General features: G+C 44.2%; 1 protein-coding gene across 3 annotated transcripts in view; it reads right to left on the bottom strand.

Moving 5' to 3' along the window:
• Nucleotides 1–2666: 2666 nt before the first annotated feature.
• Nucleotides 2667–14145, bottom strand: part of LOC101161079 (histone-lysine N-methyltransferase, H3 lysine-36 and H4 lysine-20 specific) — a 29242-nt gene continuing 17763 nt past the window's right edge. For all 3 annotated transcript variants that reach the window (XM_023962402.1, XM_011483894.3, XM_023962403.1), the window contains exons 11-24: nucleotides 13950–14087; nucleotides 11230–11353; nucleotides 10923–11123; nucleotides 10663–10842; nucleotides 10225–10381; nucleotides 9700–9905; nucleotides 9511–9623; nucleotides 7342–7488; nucleotides 6810–6932; nucleotides 6619–6735; nucleotides 6399–6540; nucleotides 6060–6166; nucleotides 5780–5981; nucleotides 2667–4162 (exon numbers count right to left, since the gene is read on the bottom strand). In XM_023962402.1, the coding sequence (XP_023818170.1) occupies nucleotides 3534–4162; nucleotides 5780–5981; nucleotides 6060–6166; nucleotides 6399–6540; nucleotides 6619–6735; nucleotides 6810–6932; nucleotides 7342–7488; nucleotides 9511–9623; nucleotides 9700–9905; nucleotides 10225–10381; nucleotides 10663–10842; nucleotides 10923–11123; nucleotides 11230–11353; nucleotides 13950–14087 (2586 nt within the window). In that variant the 3' untranslated portion in view covers nucleotides 2667–3533. The remainder of the gene's footprint in view (nucleotides 4163–5779; nucleotides 5982–6059; nucleotides 6167–6398; nucleotides 6541–6618; nucleotides 6736–6809; nucleotides 6933–7341; nucleotides 7489–9510; nucleotides 9624–9699; nucleotides 9906–10224; nucleotides 10382–10662; nucleotides 10843–10922; nucleotides 11124–11229; nucleotides 11354–13949; nucleotides 14088–14145) is intronic.

Below are 14145 nucleotides of genomic sequence, written 5' to 3'. Positions count from 1 at the left end.
CTGGAACTTCAGAGAACCACAACAAGAACTAAGTTTGACAGCGCAGCGCCATCGCAGGACTGACGGAACGACCACAATGACTCCAAAAACACATCAGGAAGTCCATCAGGAGATCAGAAAAGACGATCATAAGGAAGAGAAGATGGGAGCATTTAAGGACACTGCAGAGCAACAAGCAGACATAGACTCATCTCACATTTGACAAAAACATCTGATTCCCTAAACTTTTGGACAAATATTCCATGGATAGTTGACACAGAAGAGGAAGGACAACATGGAGGGGGTAGTGTGATGTTATGGGGCTCCTGCAGCTTCAGGACCTGATTGTTAGAATCATTAACTCTTCTAGAAAGTCCTGAATGTCCAGCCATCAGACCATGAGCTCAAAGGACTCCGGTTCTGGACCAGGATGATCCAAACCATTGACTGTATATGAGAACTGGACTGAGTGAGTGTGATGTCACCCATGGAAAATACCTGCTTCAAGTTCTAACCAAATGAGGTTCCGGTCGACGTTGGCCGGGTCCTTCGTCAAGCGGGTAGGCCGGATGTTACGACTGTGAATTTGGACGAGTCTAGGCTTTAGATAATTCCAGCCGTTACATTGGTTAATGTCCTGTCGCCTAGCAACCGTGAGTCCCAAACAGAGAGGAGTATTGAACCAGGCATGGAGCTCAAAATGTTCCTGGTTTATTTGATCTAACTTTTAATCTTCGAGGTGTAATTATAAAAAGGTGTAATTATCTCCAACTCAGGGTCCCGCTTCACAGTCCACCATTGATGTCAGAAAATCGCCGCAATGCATCTTGGGATGCACTCCGCATTTGAAGCAGTCGTTGAGTTTGGAGAGCGTTTGTCGCGGCGCTAGGACGTAAGCAGCCTTCAAATGCAGCCGAGGAAGAACGCAGCCCTCGAATTCGGACACAGCCTATGAGATGTTGGCTTCTTGGAGCCAGCAGCTACTTTCTGTTTGGACTACTAGAGGGGAGGAGTCACTCAGTCCAGTTCTCATATACAGTCAATGTTCTGCCAACCTCAACCCCTAAAAGAGCCACAAGGGACAATTTCTCTGACCAAAATTCAGATGAAGCCCCAAAGCCTAAAAAAACATGTCTGTTACTTTTATGTAACATCAATTAACTTTTGTTATATTTGCCAAGAATAAAAGCAGAAATATTAAGAGAAATGTATATATTTGTTTCTAATCATGAAAATGTCGACTTTTGATGAAGACATTAATCCCTTTTAAAATAAAAGACACTGTGCAACTTATGATCATCCTGCTGCAGAAAATCTAATCTAGTCTAATTATCCTAAGTTTGATTCATCATTGTATGAATGTATAACTGATGATTGTATTGTTTTTGTGTATTCTTCTTATTTGATTGCTTGAAAGAAACCATTTCAAATCAAATTTAAAAAAAAAATCAAATCAAAATGCTCTCCAATGAAAACCTCATACAACACAAGGCATCATTTTCTCTTGGTATACATCGGTGTGTCTTTATCCTCTCACCTAACTCAGATATGTACTTTCAACTTTTTCCAATCATAACCTAAACTAACGGAAGATCAAACATTTGATCAAAGTTTTAGTTGTAACCCTTGTGCTATCTTACGCACTTTAACATTGGGACTAGACAGTGCGCTGAACCTTTTTTCTTCAATCATTTGTGATCTTCACTGGTGTCCATGGATTACATGAAATCTTTCCACCTTTATCCACCTTTGTCATGGTAGGGAGAACACGTCAATGGAAGGGTGGGGTCATCTAAGATAGCACAAGGGTTATTAATACAACATCTCTCCATTCACTGGTTGTTTACACAAAACCTCTTAAATTTACTTTGTTAGCACAAACACTCTTTATTTTACTGTTATAGAAACACTTTAGTATACCGTACATTATAAATCTTACAAACTAAAACTGGATTTATACTAAATAAGTAACACCTTTTAAAAACATTTTAATTATTTAGCCATGGAGCATGCAGCTCCTTTACCCTAACACTATGGTTGAAATGAATAAGATTCCTTTTTTTTGTGTTATTCTATTATATTTTTTAATCCGTGACGCCACAGTGGAGGGTTAAAAGAGCCACACATGGCTTTACAGTTAAAAAATAAAATTTTAGCCACAGTTGAACTAAAAAATTAAATGTCATTACTTTTTTTATGAAAATAAACTGTTACTATATTTGTTTGGCCATGGACCCAAAACACATGTGGCTCTTTTATCCCTCCAAAATGGCTCTTTGGCAAATATACATATATATTTTATTCAAATGTATTTTTTTTTAGCCATGGAATCAGAGTGGAAAGGTAAAAGAGCCTATGGTTAAAAAAAACAACAATGTAACTTAATGATATCTTTTTAGCCACAGTGGATCTAAAAAAATACATGTTATATTTTTGAATAAAATATCATTTTACTATATTGTGTTTATCCATGGACCCACAGTGAAGCGGTAAAAGACCCAAATGTGGCTCTTTCACCCCTCCACTGTGGCTTTATGGGAAATAAAACATTTTTTTTTAGCCAAATAAGTGATCATCAAATTCGTTTAAACTTATTTTAGTGTTATTGTGCAAACTTTTGATGCATTTATGTGTTTGAATACTTTTGTGAATAAATTCCTGCGCGTTTCTCCAAACATCAACTCTGATTTCTTTCCATATTTAACTTTATTTTGGATGTTTTGTTATGTCATTTCATGTCGGACAGACACATCTAAAAACAGATGCTATTACAAGGTGCTTCTTCATCGTTTTCATCTTCTCACACACGTTTACAGGAGATATTTGAATGGGTCGGATCTTCAGAGCTGTCCGGGTTACACTGGAGGGACGGGCTGGCAGTAAAAATGCGTTTGGGAGGAAGTGTGGTGCTGGATCGTTCCCTTAAAACATTCCAGGAGACACAACATGGAGCTTCAAGCAACAACAAAAACAAAACAAAAAAACACACCGCAGTGCAAAACTCTGCTCCTCCTCCACGGAGGTGCGAGGAAGGAGCGCCGGCTCGCCATCGTCACAAATTGTGCGTCACAGTACAGCGTATAAATAAGGAGCATACAGCACCGCACACACTGAGCCCACTGCCACTCTGACCCACACGGAGTCCTCCTCTTCTCCTCGTTTTGGCGTGAAATGATCAAACAGTCCAGACAAATGAGGGCGGAGTTTCCCAGCAGTCACAGACTCTCCGCTCAGAGCATCAGCACGAGTGTGGAGGACTCAGCTGGAGGGGGGGTGAGTTCAGGTGATGACCCCCACCCTCCGCACAGACATGAATGAGTAAAATGAGGCCTAAAATCCGAGCGTCAAGGATTCAGCTGCACGAGTGCAACAAGGAAAGGTTAGGAGCGGCATAAATAAAAGATTGTTTATATTTATGTCAGTTTATCAATAACTATGTTTTTATTTAAAAGCTTCACAATTCATCTGTTTAAATAAATTAGTTTTGGAGAAAAAAATCTCTGAACATCCACGCCACAACAGCGTCATCCTTTCCGCCGTGGTGACTGGTTTGTTCATTCTTCTTCATCTTCATCCTCCTCCTGCTCCTCTTCCAGCTCCAAGTAGTCCAGCCCTTCCTCCTCCTCCTCTTCCTCCTCCATCACCGCCTCTCCGTCATCGTGGGAGTCTTCCAGCAGCTCCTCTTCGTCCTCCTCAAAGACATCCCTCTCCTCCTCGTAGGAGGAGATGGGTGAGTAGTGCGGGAGGTGGAAGGGGCTGCTGGGAGTGTCGGTGTGGGGGGGCGAAGCAGCGGGAGGAGCGACTGGAATGGTGATGGGGACTTTGATGGAGAAAGGAGGGAAAGGCTCGCCGGCGCCTCCTCCGTCACCCCCCTCGTGGGCGCCCCTGTCGGTCTGGCGGAGGCTCCTGGCGGAGCTGGAAGCGGCGGCGGCGGGGATGACGGCCATGCCCAGACCCGAGGTGAGGGCTCTGGGAGCGGGGTTGTACTCGCGGATCTCCCCCGGCTCCAGCGGCTCCGGCCCGCAGGGGTCGTGCTCGCTGCAGGACAGCTTCCCGTCCAGCTTGGAGATGAAAAGCAGGCCGTCGCGGTGCTGGCAGCAGTACGAGCTGGGACACATCTCGCAGAAGGACGCCGCCTCCTTCCCGCAAACGTCGCACTGATGCCACGGACACTCCCACCGACCTGCGAGGAGAACCATCAGGAGACCTTCAGATCGGCTTTGAGGCAAATGAAAGAGAATCACATCAAAATGCAGATTTGTGCAGATTAACTTCAACAGATTCATAAAAAAGAAGAAGCAAATATAAGAAACCATTAATTGTAAGATGAACTGAAAATATCTGACAGATTCTTCATTAGGACTCACAAAATCCATCCTAAAAGCACAGAATCCCCCCCCTTCCTTATTTCTTCTATTCAAGCAGAAACAAAAAAACCTTTTTGATACTGCCACCCCTGTGCTCCACAGTCATCAGACTGGCTTCCTGCTCCTGATTATTGGAATTCATATACATGAATAATGAGGCTCATTTAACCCACAATAATCATTCAAACAAATAATTTGCTTCACTTTTTACTTTTCCAATAAAAAAGTGAAGGTTTGGTTCAAAGCAGTCAGAGAATCTGTTCATTTAAAAAAAAAAAGAATCTTTTTAATGATAACTCATCCTAAAGTGGGTGGGATAGGCCCCAGCAAATCTGTGACCCACACTAGACCCCCCCACACAGGAAAAATCCACTATGTGACCCACATAGGACAAAGCAGGTGAAGGTGATGGATGTTTGTTTTTTCTGCTTTCCACTGCAGTTAAAGAACAACGTTGACCCTTTAACCCTTGTGCTATCTTGTGATCTTGTGACCCACTGCCAACGTTAACCACGTTAACGTTGGCAGTGGGGTCATCTGGACCCCACAAGATAGCACAAGGGTTAACAGCAGAGCTTTAACTCCGGTTTGGACGTTCTTCGAACTACCGTCCCACTTCAACTGTTTACAAAATGACTGTAACTCCAATGTATTTTGAAGCTCAAGCAGTCAAAGTAGACAAATTCTGACATAGACAAGTGAGGAACCGCCCCTTCCAGGAAGAGTCTGCGCTGCCAGACTAACACCCACTTTCTCCACAGAGCTAGCAGTGTTTTGCAAAAACCGCCTTTTCTTTTGAAAAAAATATATGCACAATATGCACATCTATCTGTGCAAAATCTCGGATGTTGTTTGTTTTCATGGGAGAAACACAGACGAGCTGCAAATGCCGGCTCTAGGTTGACGTCATGAAGTGGGCGGCACCCACAAGGAGAGAAAGGCGGAGCCAAAGAGATCGAAAATTATCTGCAAAAATGACTAATATTTCATTAACAAAATTGTTCTTTAGTGTGCCAAAGGTAATACATTATCATATAAATGGATATAGTTTACTCTGAAAGGCTTAAGAAAAGCATGAGATAGGACTTTTAACAGATTCTGACATGCTACATTTGACAATAGTTACGTTTTTAGGCATCTATCATGAACCCACTGATTCTGGTAGAACATTTTACGATGGTACAGTGTTCCATGTGTGCCCCAAGCTTCTATTCTGCGCTGCAGAATCTATTGGAATTGGAATTACATTAAATGGTTAATAATTCGAAGAACGTTCTATTTCCTGTATGCCGGCGGTAGCTCTTGAAGAGTTTAAATAAAAAATAATGTCAAGTGTCAACTGTTCAACAGTATTTTTGTCTTCAAGCTGACTTTTCATGCTTTGTTTGTCACAGTGTGCATTTCCAGAAGTCTATATTCTAAAGCCCACTAACCGGCAGGCCTCTTGGTGAGGTTCAGGCAGTCTGCATGGTAGACTTTAGGACATCCAGGTTTCTTGCAGGAAACCATCTGCCCTCCATCTCCACAGCTGAAACACTCGTCTTCTCGCTCTTTGGCCAACACCACCTTCTTCTTCCTCCTGCCGTGGCCTCTCCTCTTCATCTTACGGCCTTTATCATCGGAGGGAGGGTTGTTCTTTGAGGGGGGGAGCACACAGCAGTGTTAGCGCCGACTCTTCCCTTGAAGCAGCGCTCTGCTGCAGGCGCGCCTCACCTTCGGCCTCACACCCAGGAAGCCGCTGCAGTTCGGAGCTCCACATTTGCACACCGTCTTCCCGTTTCCCAGACACTCCAGGTTGTAGTTGAAGGTCAGCTCCGTGCCTGAACCACGGGCAGAGGAGAGTTTCAGCAGGGTTTAAAAGTTCAGATTCCTTGGCTGCGGAATGTTTCGGTTCTGGTTTGGTTTGCGTTCACACACCTCGTTCTCAGAAGCGAATCAAACTGAAGTGCAAGCTAACATTTTTCAGGATTCACGTGTTTAATCCAAGGAATCGAACCATGACCCCAAATGAAGCCTGCCAGCCCGAATGCATTGTGCTTGGTAGATACGGACCTGCTTTGACGTCAACGAGAGCGAACAGCCCCACCCGGGTGTCTCCGTTCACCGTCCATTTTTGGGTCTCACAGTTTGGCTGACAGCAGTGGTTCATGAAACGGGCCTCGTTCCCCTTCGGACCGGCATCGATGATTCGGTCCTGAAAAGGTTTGGCAATAAGTGGTTGTGAAACTCTCGTGAGGTAGACAGGAGGGAGAAACGGGCGGCGCAGCAGTACCTTGTCCAGAGTTAACATGTAGAAGTTGCAGATGTCGTTCTCCTGCGCATGTCTGATCCTGGACCTGCACTCCTCCTCGTCGATCACCTCCCCCACGTACTCGCTGACAAACTGGCCCTGACGGAGCACAGAGGAGACCCGTGAGCCTCTAACGGGACGTCCTGCAACAGTGTGGAGCACCCCGGAACTACCTTCTTGATGTCGTGGACACAGCGGAGCCCCCACCCTCGGGACAGCGTCCTGAAGATCTCCACCTGGCTGTATTGACGCTTGGTGAAGGCCTGATTCAGGCACTTTTCCCCCGCCGGGCAAACCTGTGAGTTCACAGACGGCTCTTAGATTTAGAGATCCAGAAAACGCTCTGCTCAGACAGCTCAACTGTGTTTTCTAAAGAATAACCGTGAAAAACGTCCACTTTTCCTTTTTAAAACAGAGCTGCAGCTGTAAAACTACCGTACATCTTTATTTTAAACCATCTATTTTTGTGGTTTCCTTTTACTGACCTCTCACTGAGAAAATAAAATATGCAGACAAGAGGCAACTAAACTCATTTTATTCGAAATATATTTGATATAAAGTTTTCATATTAGAAAACCGCAATAAAATGTCTCATTTTGAGATTGACACATTTATTAGGGATAAAACAGAGTATAGCAATAAATAAATAGAGCTACAGAGGTGATAAATGTGTTTTTATGAATGATGAAATAAAGGGTGTGGTACCTGCGGGTTGCATTCGTACAGCAGCATGCGGTTGATGCATTCTGAGTCCGACCCACATGGACTCTCGTCTGTTGCCTTGCAGTTACAGCGTGGAACCTCAGACAGGTCTGCAGTGAAGATCTGCACCTTTCCTATGGGTCGGTTCACCTGGAGGAGTCAGAAAACAAACAAACAAACTCACATCTTTGTGCTTTAGTAAGATCATATGATACATTTAAAAAATTCGCAGCACAATCATGGATTATCGAGATGACATCAATATTTATATAACACAATGACGATCTCATAAATATTTAGTGGAAAAGTAAAAAAAAAAACAATATAAATATTTCGTTAACTTTTGACGTAAATCCTCTAAAGCTCTGCGTTGTTATTCTGTTACAAATTCAGCTTCCACAATAATCAGAATCTATAAATGTATTTAAAGTTAGCATAAATGGCAACACAAACAGCTTTAATTCTCACCTAACATCCACATTATGGAGCTAAATTCACAAATAGACGACATTCTTTTTTCCCCCACAAGGTTTCCCCAAGTCCAGGTTTTAAGTGATATTACATATGGGTTTACATTCTGGTTATTAGCAAAACCTAATATTAGAAATAGAAATATAGAAATATCTTTATTTGTCATTGTACATGTACAACGAAATTACAGTGCAATTTTTCCGGTGGAATAAAAAGTCAAGTAAGAATAGAAAACTAAAAACTGCGAAATAAGACAATATAAGAAAGATATGTTAAAAAATATACAACAAAATATAAAAAGGAGGTTACACCTTCTCCGGTTATTGCACACTTCCCTAATAAATAAACTTTATTTAGCAGCGTTTAAGGCCACGGTGGCTCTCGGATAGAAGCTGTTTTTTAATCTGTTTGTTCTTGTTTTAATTGTCCTGTATCTTCTGCCTGAGGGCAGCAGTTCAAACAGAGAATGTCCGGGGTGTGATGGATCCAGCAGAATGTTTTGAGCCTTTTTTAGGCAGCGAGAACTGTACAGTTCTTCCAGGGATGGGAGAGGGCAGCCGATGATCTTCTGGGCTCTTGTGGCGACTCTCTGGAGAGCTGTCCTAGCCGCAGCTGTGCAACTGGCAAACCAGGCACAGACACAGTACGTTAAAATGCTCTCTATTGAGCAGCGGTAGAAGGACACCAGCAGTTTCTCACTCAGTTTGTTTTTCTTTAAAAGCCTGAGAAAATACAGTCTCTGCTGGGCCTTCTTCACCAGAGCAGTGGTGTTGGCGCTCCAGGTCAGGTCCTGCTCAATGGTGACGCCCAGGAGCTTGAAAGCAGCCACCCTCTCCACACAATCCCCACCAATAGACAGTGGCTGAATGACAGTTTTTTTTCTCCTGTAGTCCACCACCATTTCCTTGTTTTTTTATTAACCCTTGTGCTATCTCAGATGACCTCACCCTTACATCGACGTGTTCTCTCTACCATGACAAAGGTGGATAAAGGTGGAAAGATTTCATGTAATCCATGGACACCAGTGAAGATCACAAATCATTGAAGAAAAAAGGTTCAGAGCACTGTCTAGTGGGTCTAGATGACCCAACTCCCAATGTTAAAGTGCTTAAGATAGCACAAGGGGTTACAACAATTATAAATGTTTCTTTCATGGAAAATATGTATTTTTTTCGTAAGTTTTTCACCACAAAAAGTCCAATTTCTAGCCTGAAAAAGCCTTATTTAAAAAAAATGCTTGGCTCACAATCCTTTTTCAGGAGATAATTTGTGTCTTTACCTTTAAATATATCTATTGATCTACAAACAATTTGGGATGGCTTTTATAATCCCTCTCTCTTTTAATCAATAAATCAAACTCTATTTAACAAACTTAATATTTGATAAATTAAATGTGTATGGGTGTGGATAAATGAAAGTCTGTTTATGATTAGGAGCACCTAGACTGTCAAGACGATAGCATAATTTGGTTTTCTTTAGTTTACTAATCAATTTGTGAATCAATATTGTTCATACATTTAATAAATCTGTGTATTTTTACTGTTTTTAATTGGAAAATGGTTGATATGAAAATAATGTTCTAACAGACAGATTAGAAGTGAAGAGGTTCAGTTTAATAGAAGCAGTGAGCCTGACTGAATAATTCAACTCCAGATAACAGGAGCATGTCCCTGAACAGAGAGCAGAGGTGCTCTGCCAAACCTTTATGTGTTTGTACGGTGGCGGTTTCCTGTCGTTCTTCCTGTCCTCCTGAAGCTGTCGGAGCTCCTTTTCTGCCTGCAGCTCACGGAATCGCACAGCAGCCTCCTCCAAAGCTGACGGAGGACAAAAGCCTTGATATGCAGAACTTCCCCACATCAACGAGAATGTCTGCCTTGAATCCCAGCTTACCTTTCTTGTAGGTGGTGTCAACGCCTTTCCCCATCTTTTCTTTGCTGTTGGCGTCCACGTCCATGTAGGGGAAGACTCTCGCCTGGTAGGTCCACAAGTAGTCGTTGGAACCGAAGAAGTGAACGGGAAACTCGCCGACATCGTGCCTCATCCGCTGGATGTTCTCTGGGATGGTTTTGGGATGGCTGACCTCTGCAGGCCACCACCTTGGCAGAGAAAAAAGCATAAACTTAATGTTTGGCAAAAATTAAAAGTTGGCCTCATGAGGATTTAGCTCACTAGCAGCGTATTTAAAAGAGGTTCACTCATCCATAAATCCTCAGCTGTTAGCGAAAAGTGGCTCTACTGCAGATACATGAGAGATATCTGAGCCATTTTATCTTACATCACAATAATGTAAAGATGCGTTCTCTCAAATGTGACCTTAAATTGAAATATAAAACCAAAGTGCAATCCGGTTTTGTGAGAACTTGGGAATGAATCACAGAGAACAGTGAGGGTGAACTTTCATCTTTGGTCGCTGACCTGTAGCGTCCGACCTTTACCCACAGGATGTCCTTATAGTGTGGTTTCTTCCCAGCCTTGCAGTCGTTGCAGTACCAGCTGCCTTTAGGCATTTCGATGTTGAGACACTCCCGGTGAAATGCAGCAGGACAGGACTCGCAGCACAGGAGGCTTCCCCCTGCAGGAGGGAACAGAGGAACGCCGTGGTGGTGACCGATCTGCAACACGTCAGGTTTGCTTTGCTGTCTTATACATTTCTCCCTTTGCTGAACTTGCAATTGTCCAGTCAGAGCATCGAAGTACAACACTATCAGTGACACTGATCTCATACCAACATTTGTAGTCTTATATAATCATCTGTAGATTCTGGTCAATTATCAATCCAACATAAGACAAATGATGCAGCATTGATGGAGAAACAGGACCGTTCTAGAGGACTGTGGTGGGGCTGGGAAGCACCTTCTGTGCAGACAAAGCACCAGCTGACGTTGACGTGCTCGTGGTTCTTGACCCCCCGGCGAGGGGTGAAATGGTTGGGGCAGACGATGCTGTTGCTGGAGAGCACAACGCTGCCCGCCGCCATGCACAGGTCTGTGGCATGATAGGCCACTGGGCAGCGCACGCATCGCACCAGGCGGCCTGCAGACAAACACCAGAGGGCTCACAGCTGCAGCCGCACACCTGAGGACGGGAACAGAGCGGCTTTCTGCTCCAGCTACCTTTAGAGATGGACGAGCTGTTGGGATTGGCGATGAAGCAGGTGAGGCAGACGTGGATGGAGCAGCGGAAACCTCGGTTGACGGGGGCGGTTGGGGCGTGGTTTGTGATGCACTCTCCGTGGTAAAACTTCCCACACACAGGAATCATGCAGCGGCGCACGTCCTCGCCTCGCTTCTTACACACAAAGCAGGTGTGGACGCCTGCAGAAGTGAAGGGTCTGTCACTGGAAGCGTGGACTTCAACACGAACGATGCTCAGACACAAACGCCACCCCTCGCTGCTCACAAACATCAAAACAAAGCGTACCTGACTTGCACTCCGGACAGACAAACTTCCCTTTGGGGGCGTCGGCCAGAGAGATGCAGGCCAAGTGGAAGGCTCCACAGCACTGGCCCTCACAGAGAAGCAGCTCCCCGGTCTTCTCACACACCTGAAACGAAAAGGTTCTTTGAAAAATACCGTATTACAAATCACTAAAACATTTAGGACTTGCGAATTGGGCTAACTATGATCTGCCCAAATTAGGGATCATTTCATTTCCACTAAAGTCTGATTCCTGGACGCTTGTCCAAAAATATGTTTATAAACTTCAAGCTCCCAACGTGTGGGAGGAGCTACTGTCAAAAGTTTTTAGCCCATCACCACATGGGAGCACTGAGTGTATTTCTCATTTATAACGCATGGAAGACACTAGCTGCGGTTAGATGTGCAAAATATCTTGATCGGATCAATGGTCAGATTAGAATTCAACCGTGTACATGGGCCCAGAAAAACTTTTTCCGATTAGAACAAACGTTCATATGGTCTCACTTTTGGTCGGAATAAATCATTTGGGCATGCGCAGTAGTGTTGAAAATACCGGAAGAGGAAATGAGTTCCACTGTAAACAAAGTGAGCTGCCACATACATTTATGCAGCATCTCTGGAATCTACGAGATGATCTTCTAAATGTGCTTTTATTAATGTTGTGAATATTATGACCAGCCTGTTCGCTCATCGTTTTAATTTTAATCCGTGGGGTCAGTGCTTTTTTTGTGGAATAACGGAGCCGGAAGACGCCAGGGTTAGGAGAGGGCTAACACGCGTTAACAACATTTAGCCTTGTTTGATGAACACAAAATCAATGTAGGAAATGCCACAATCTGCATCTTGGCTGCACATAAATATGTGGGAATAACATCATCAGCCTTTATTTTGTCGGGACACGACTGGAAACACAAATCCACGTGATTGTTTGAACGGTTTCTAAGGACTGAGCGGCATTTCTGCTACACACCGCCCCAAAGCCGCTGAGCGAGCTGACGGTCCGAGCTCTGCCCGGAGACGGGAGACATGGTTCTCCTGAATTCGGCTGCTCGTTCACATAGAGCTGCGGGACGGATGGCAGACCAAAGTCTCCCACATGTAACAAAGCATCCTCTCCTCCCCTCAAACACAAAACTTTATGTCCGGCTGCTCTGCTCAGAGACACGGTTCGCTACGTCCACCGGCAGCCGCGCCCAGACCACGCAGGGTCCGGACGTCAGGGGTCACTAAGCGCTCCTCCCTGGCGCCCCCCTCGCGAGGGGTGTCGGAGAAGATAGGAAGGGAGGGGCAAGGAGCCCGCGGGGCGAGGGCGGAGCACAGAGGCGTATGCGCTTCAAACCGGGCGTCTGCGGAGCAGCCGGTCGGTCCTGTTTGAGCTCCAAAGCTTTCTCTGGAGCGAAACATCCGTCTATGCATGACGTTAAACCAGAGCAGCAGTGACACACGACCGGAATGAACTGCTTACATGCAACAAGATCGGATCAACAATCGGCATAACCCACCTATCTCGATCGGAAAGAAATTTTGATCCGAACGAGTCTGATCGGGGCAGACTATTCCGAACGGCGTGTTTACATGACGCATTTTCCTTCCCATCAGGCATTCTTTCCGATTACTTTTGTCCATGCAAACGTAGCTACTGTTGATGATGAGAGATCAGACTGATTTATTTTGAAAAAGCTCCACAAAAGCATCAGTAATCACGTCTCCATGTCTCCCGTAGGGCGAGCATCACCATCTTCTGCAGGAGCCGCGTCTTAATGACGGACGCTTGCAGCTGTACTTCCATCTCTATGTGACCCGGATTGCTGACTTGCTGACCCGCATCAGTCCGAGGAGGAAAAAATGAAAAAAAAAAAAATATATATATATAGAGGAACTTTATATTATTACTACAAAACAAATAAGAAAATGTTTACAAAGTTTAGGAGAACGATCTGATGCTCCTCCTTGTTGTTTTGGGCTTCACCCAACGATCAACACGTCATGGGCCAAAGCCGAGTTCCTGATTAATTGTTGTGATGCAAATTCTTGGCCAAAGTTCAGGTACTTGAGCTATAAAAATAGTGCAATGCCCGAAACGCAGTGCTGCCAGACTGCCGCACCGTGCTCTGATTTGACGCCACTACCACGTGAATGGGTGTGTTTCTTAAAAACAGGTAGAGCTGTTCATAAAAAATATGGAGTTGAGACGTCTTTCTTTTTACCTTTTCTTTTAAGTAATAATTAAACCTGCTGGTTTGTAAAAATAACTTTGTTTTAGGGAATCGGTCCATTTTTAATATAGAACGCTCTGAAGCTGCTAATAAGCATGCTGGTCAATTAGCACAATAACATGTAAAAGTACTAAATTAGGGTATTATTAAGCAAAATATAGTATTTTAGTGTGTTGCTTTTTAACATGACTGACATGAATGTCAGGAGTTTCTTCAGCCTGATTGATCAGAACTGAGTGGACATTTTTTGGTCCTCTTTAGCTTTTGTTTTCGTTGAGAAAGCTTTATGGCTGAAGAGATCCACGTTTGATGATTTCTGGTTACACTTCATTAAAACTTTATTTTTGGTAGAAAATGATCCTTTGACTGTTGGGTAACAACAGCAACAATTTCAGCTTCAGTGAAACTCTCCTCCAGTCCATGATGGGGAGTTTTTACATAGACTGATGTCAACAACCTATAATGGTTCCAGACTCTTTGCCCTGGTTACCCGGATAAACCCACCTGACATATGGTTTCTTTCATGGACGCCGGTCCACCTCTGTCCCCAATGATCTTCCTGGCCGGTAAAACCGAGTCGTCACAGAGTCCGAAGTCGTCCTTTGCAGAGGAAAAGCTGTGGTCCGGGCTGCACTGGTCGCCCTAAGGATGAAGAAATAAACGTGTTCTGACATTTGGAGGCAAAGAGAAGAGGTCGCTG

The sequence above is a fragment of the Oryzias latipes genome, chromosome 14 (genome assembly GCF_002234675.1).
Source record: "Oryzias latipes chromosome 14, ASM223467v1".
NCBI lineage: Eukaryota > Metazoa > Chordata > Actinopteri > Beloniformes > Adrianichthyidae > Oryzias > Oryzias latipes.
The sequence above is the reverse complement of the archived record's forward strand: the minus strand, read 5'-3'. Positions and strand labels throughout refer to the sequence as shown.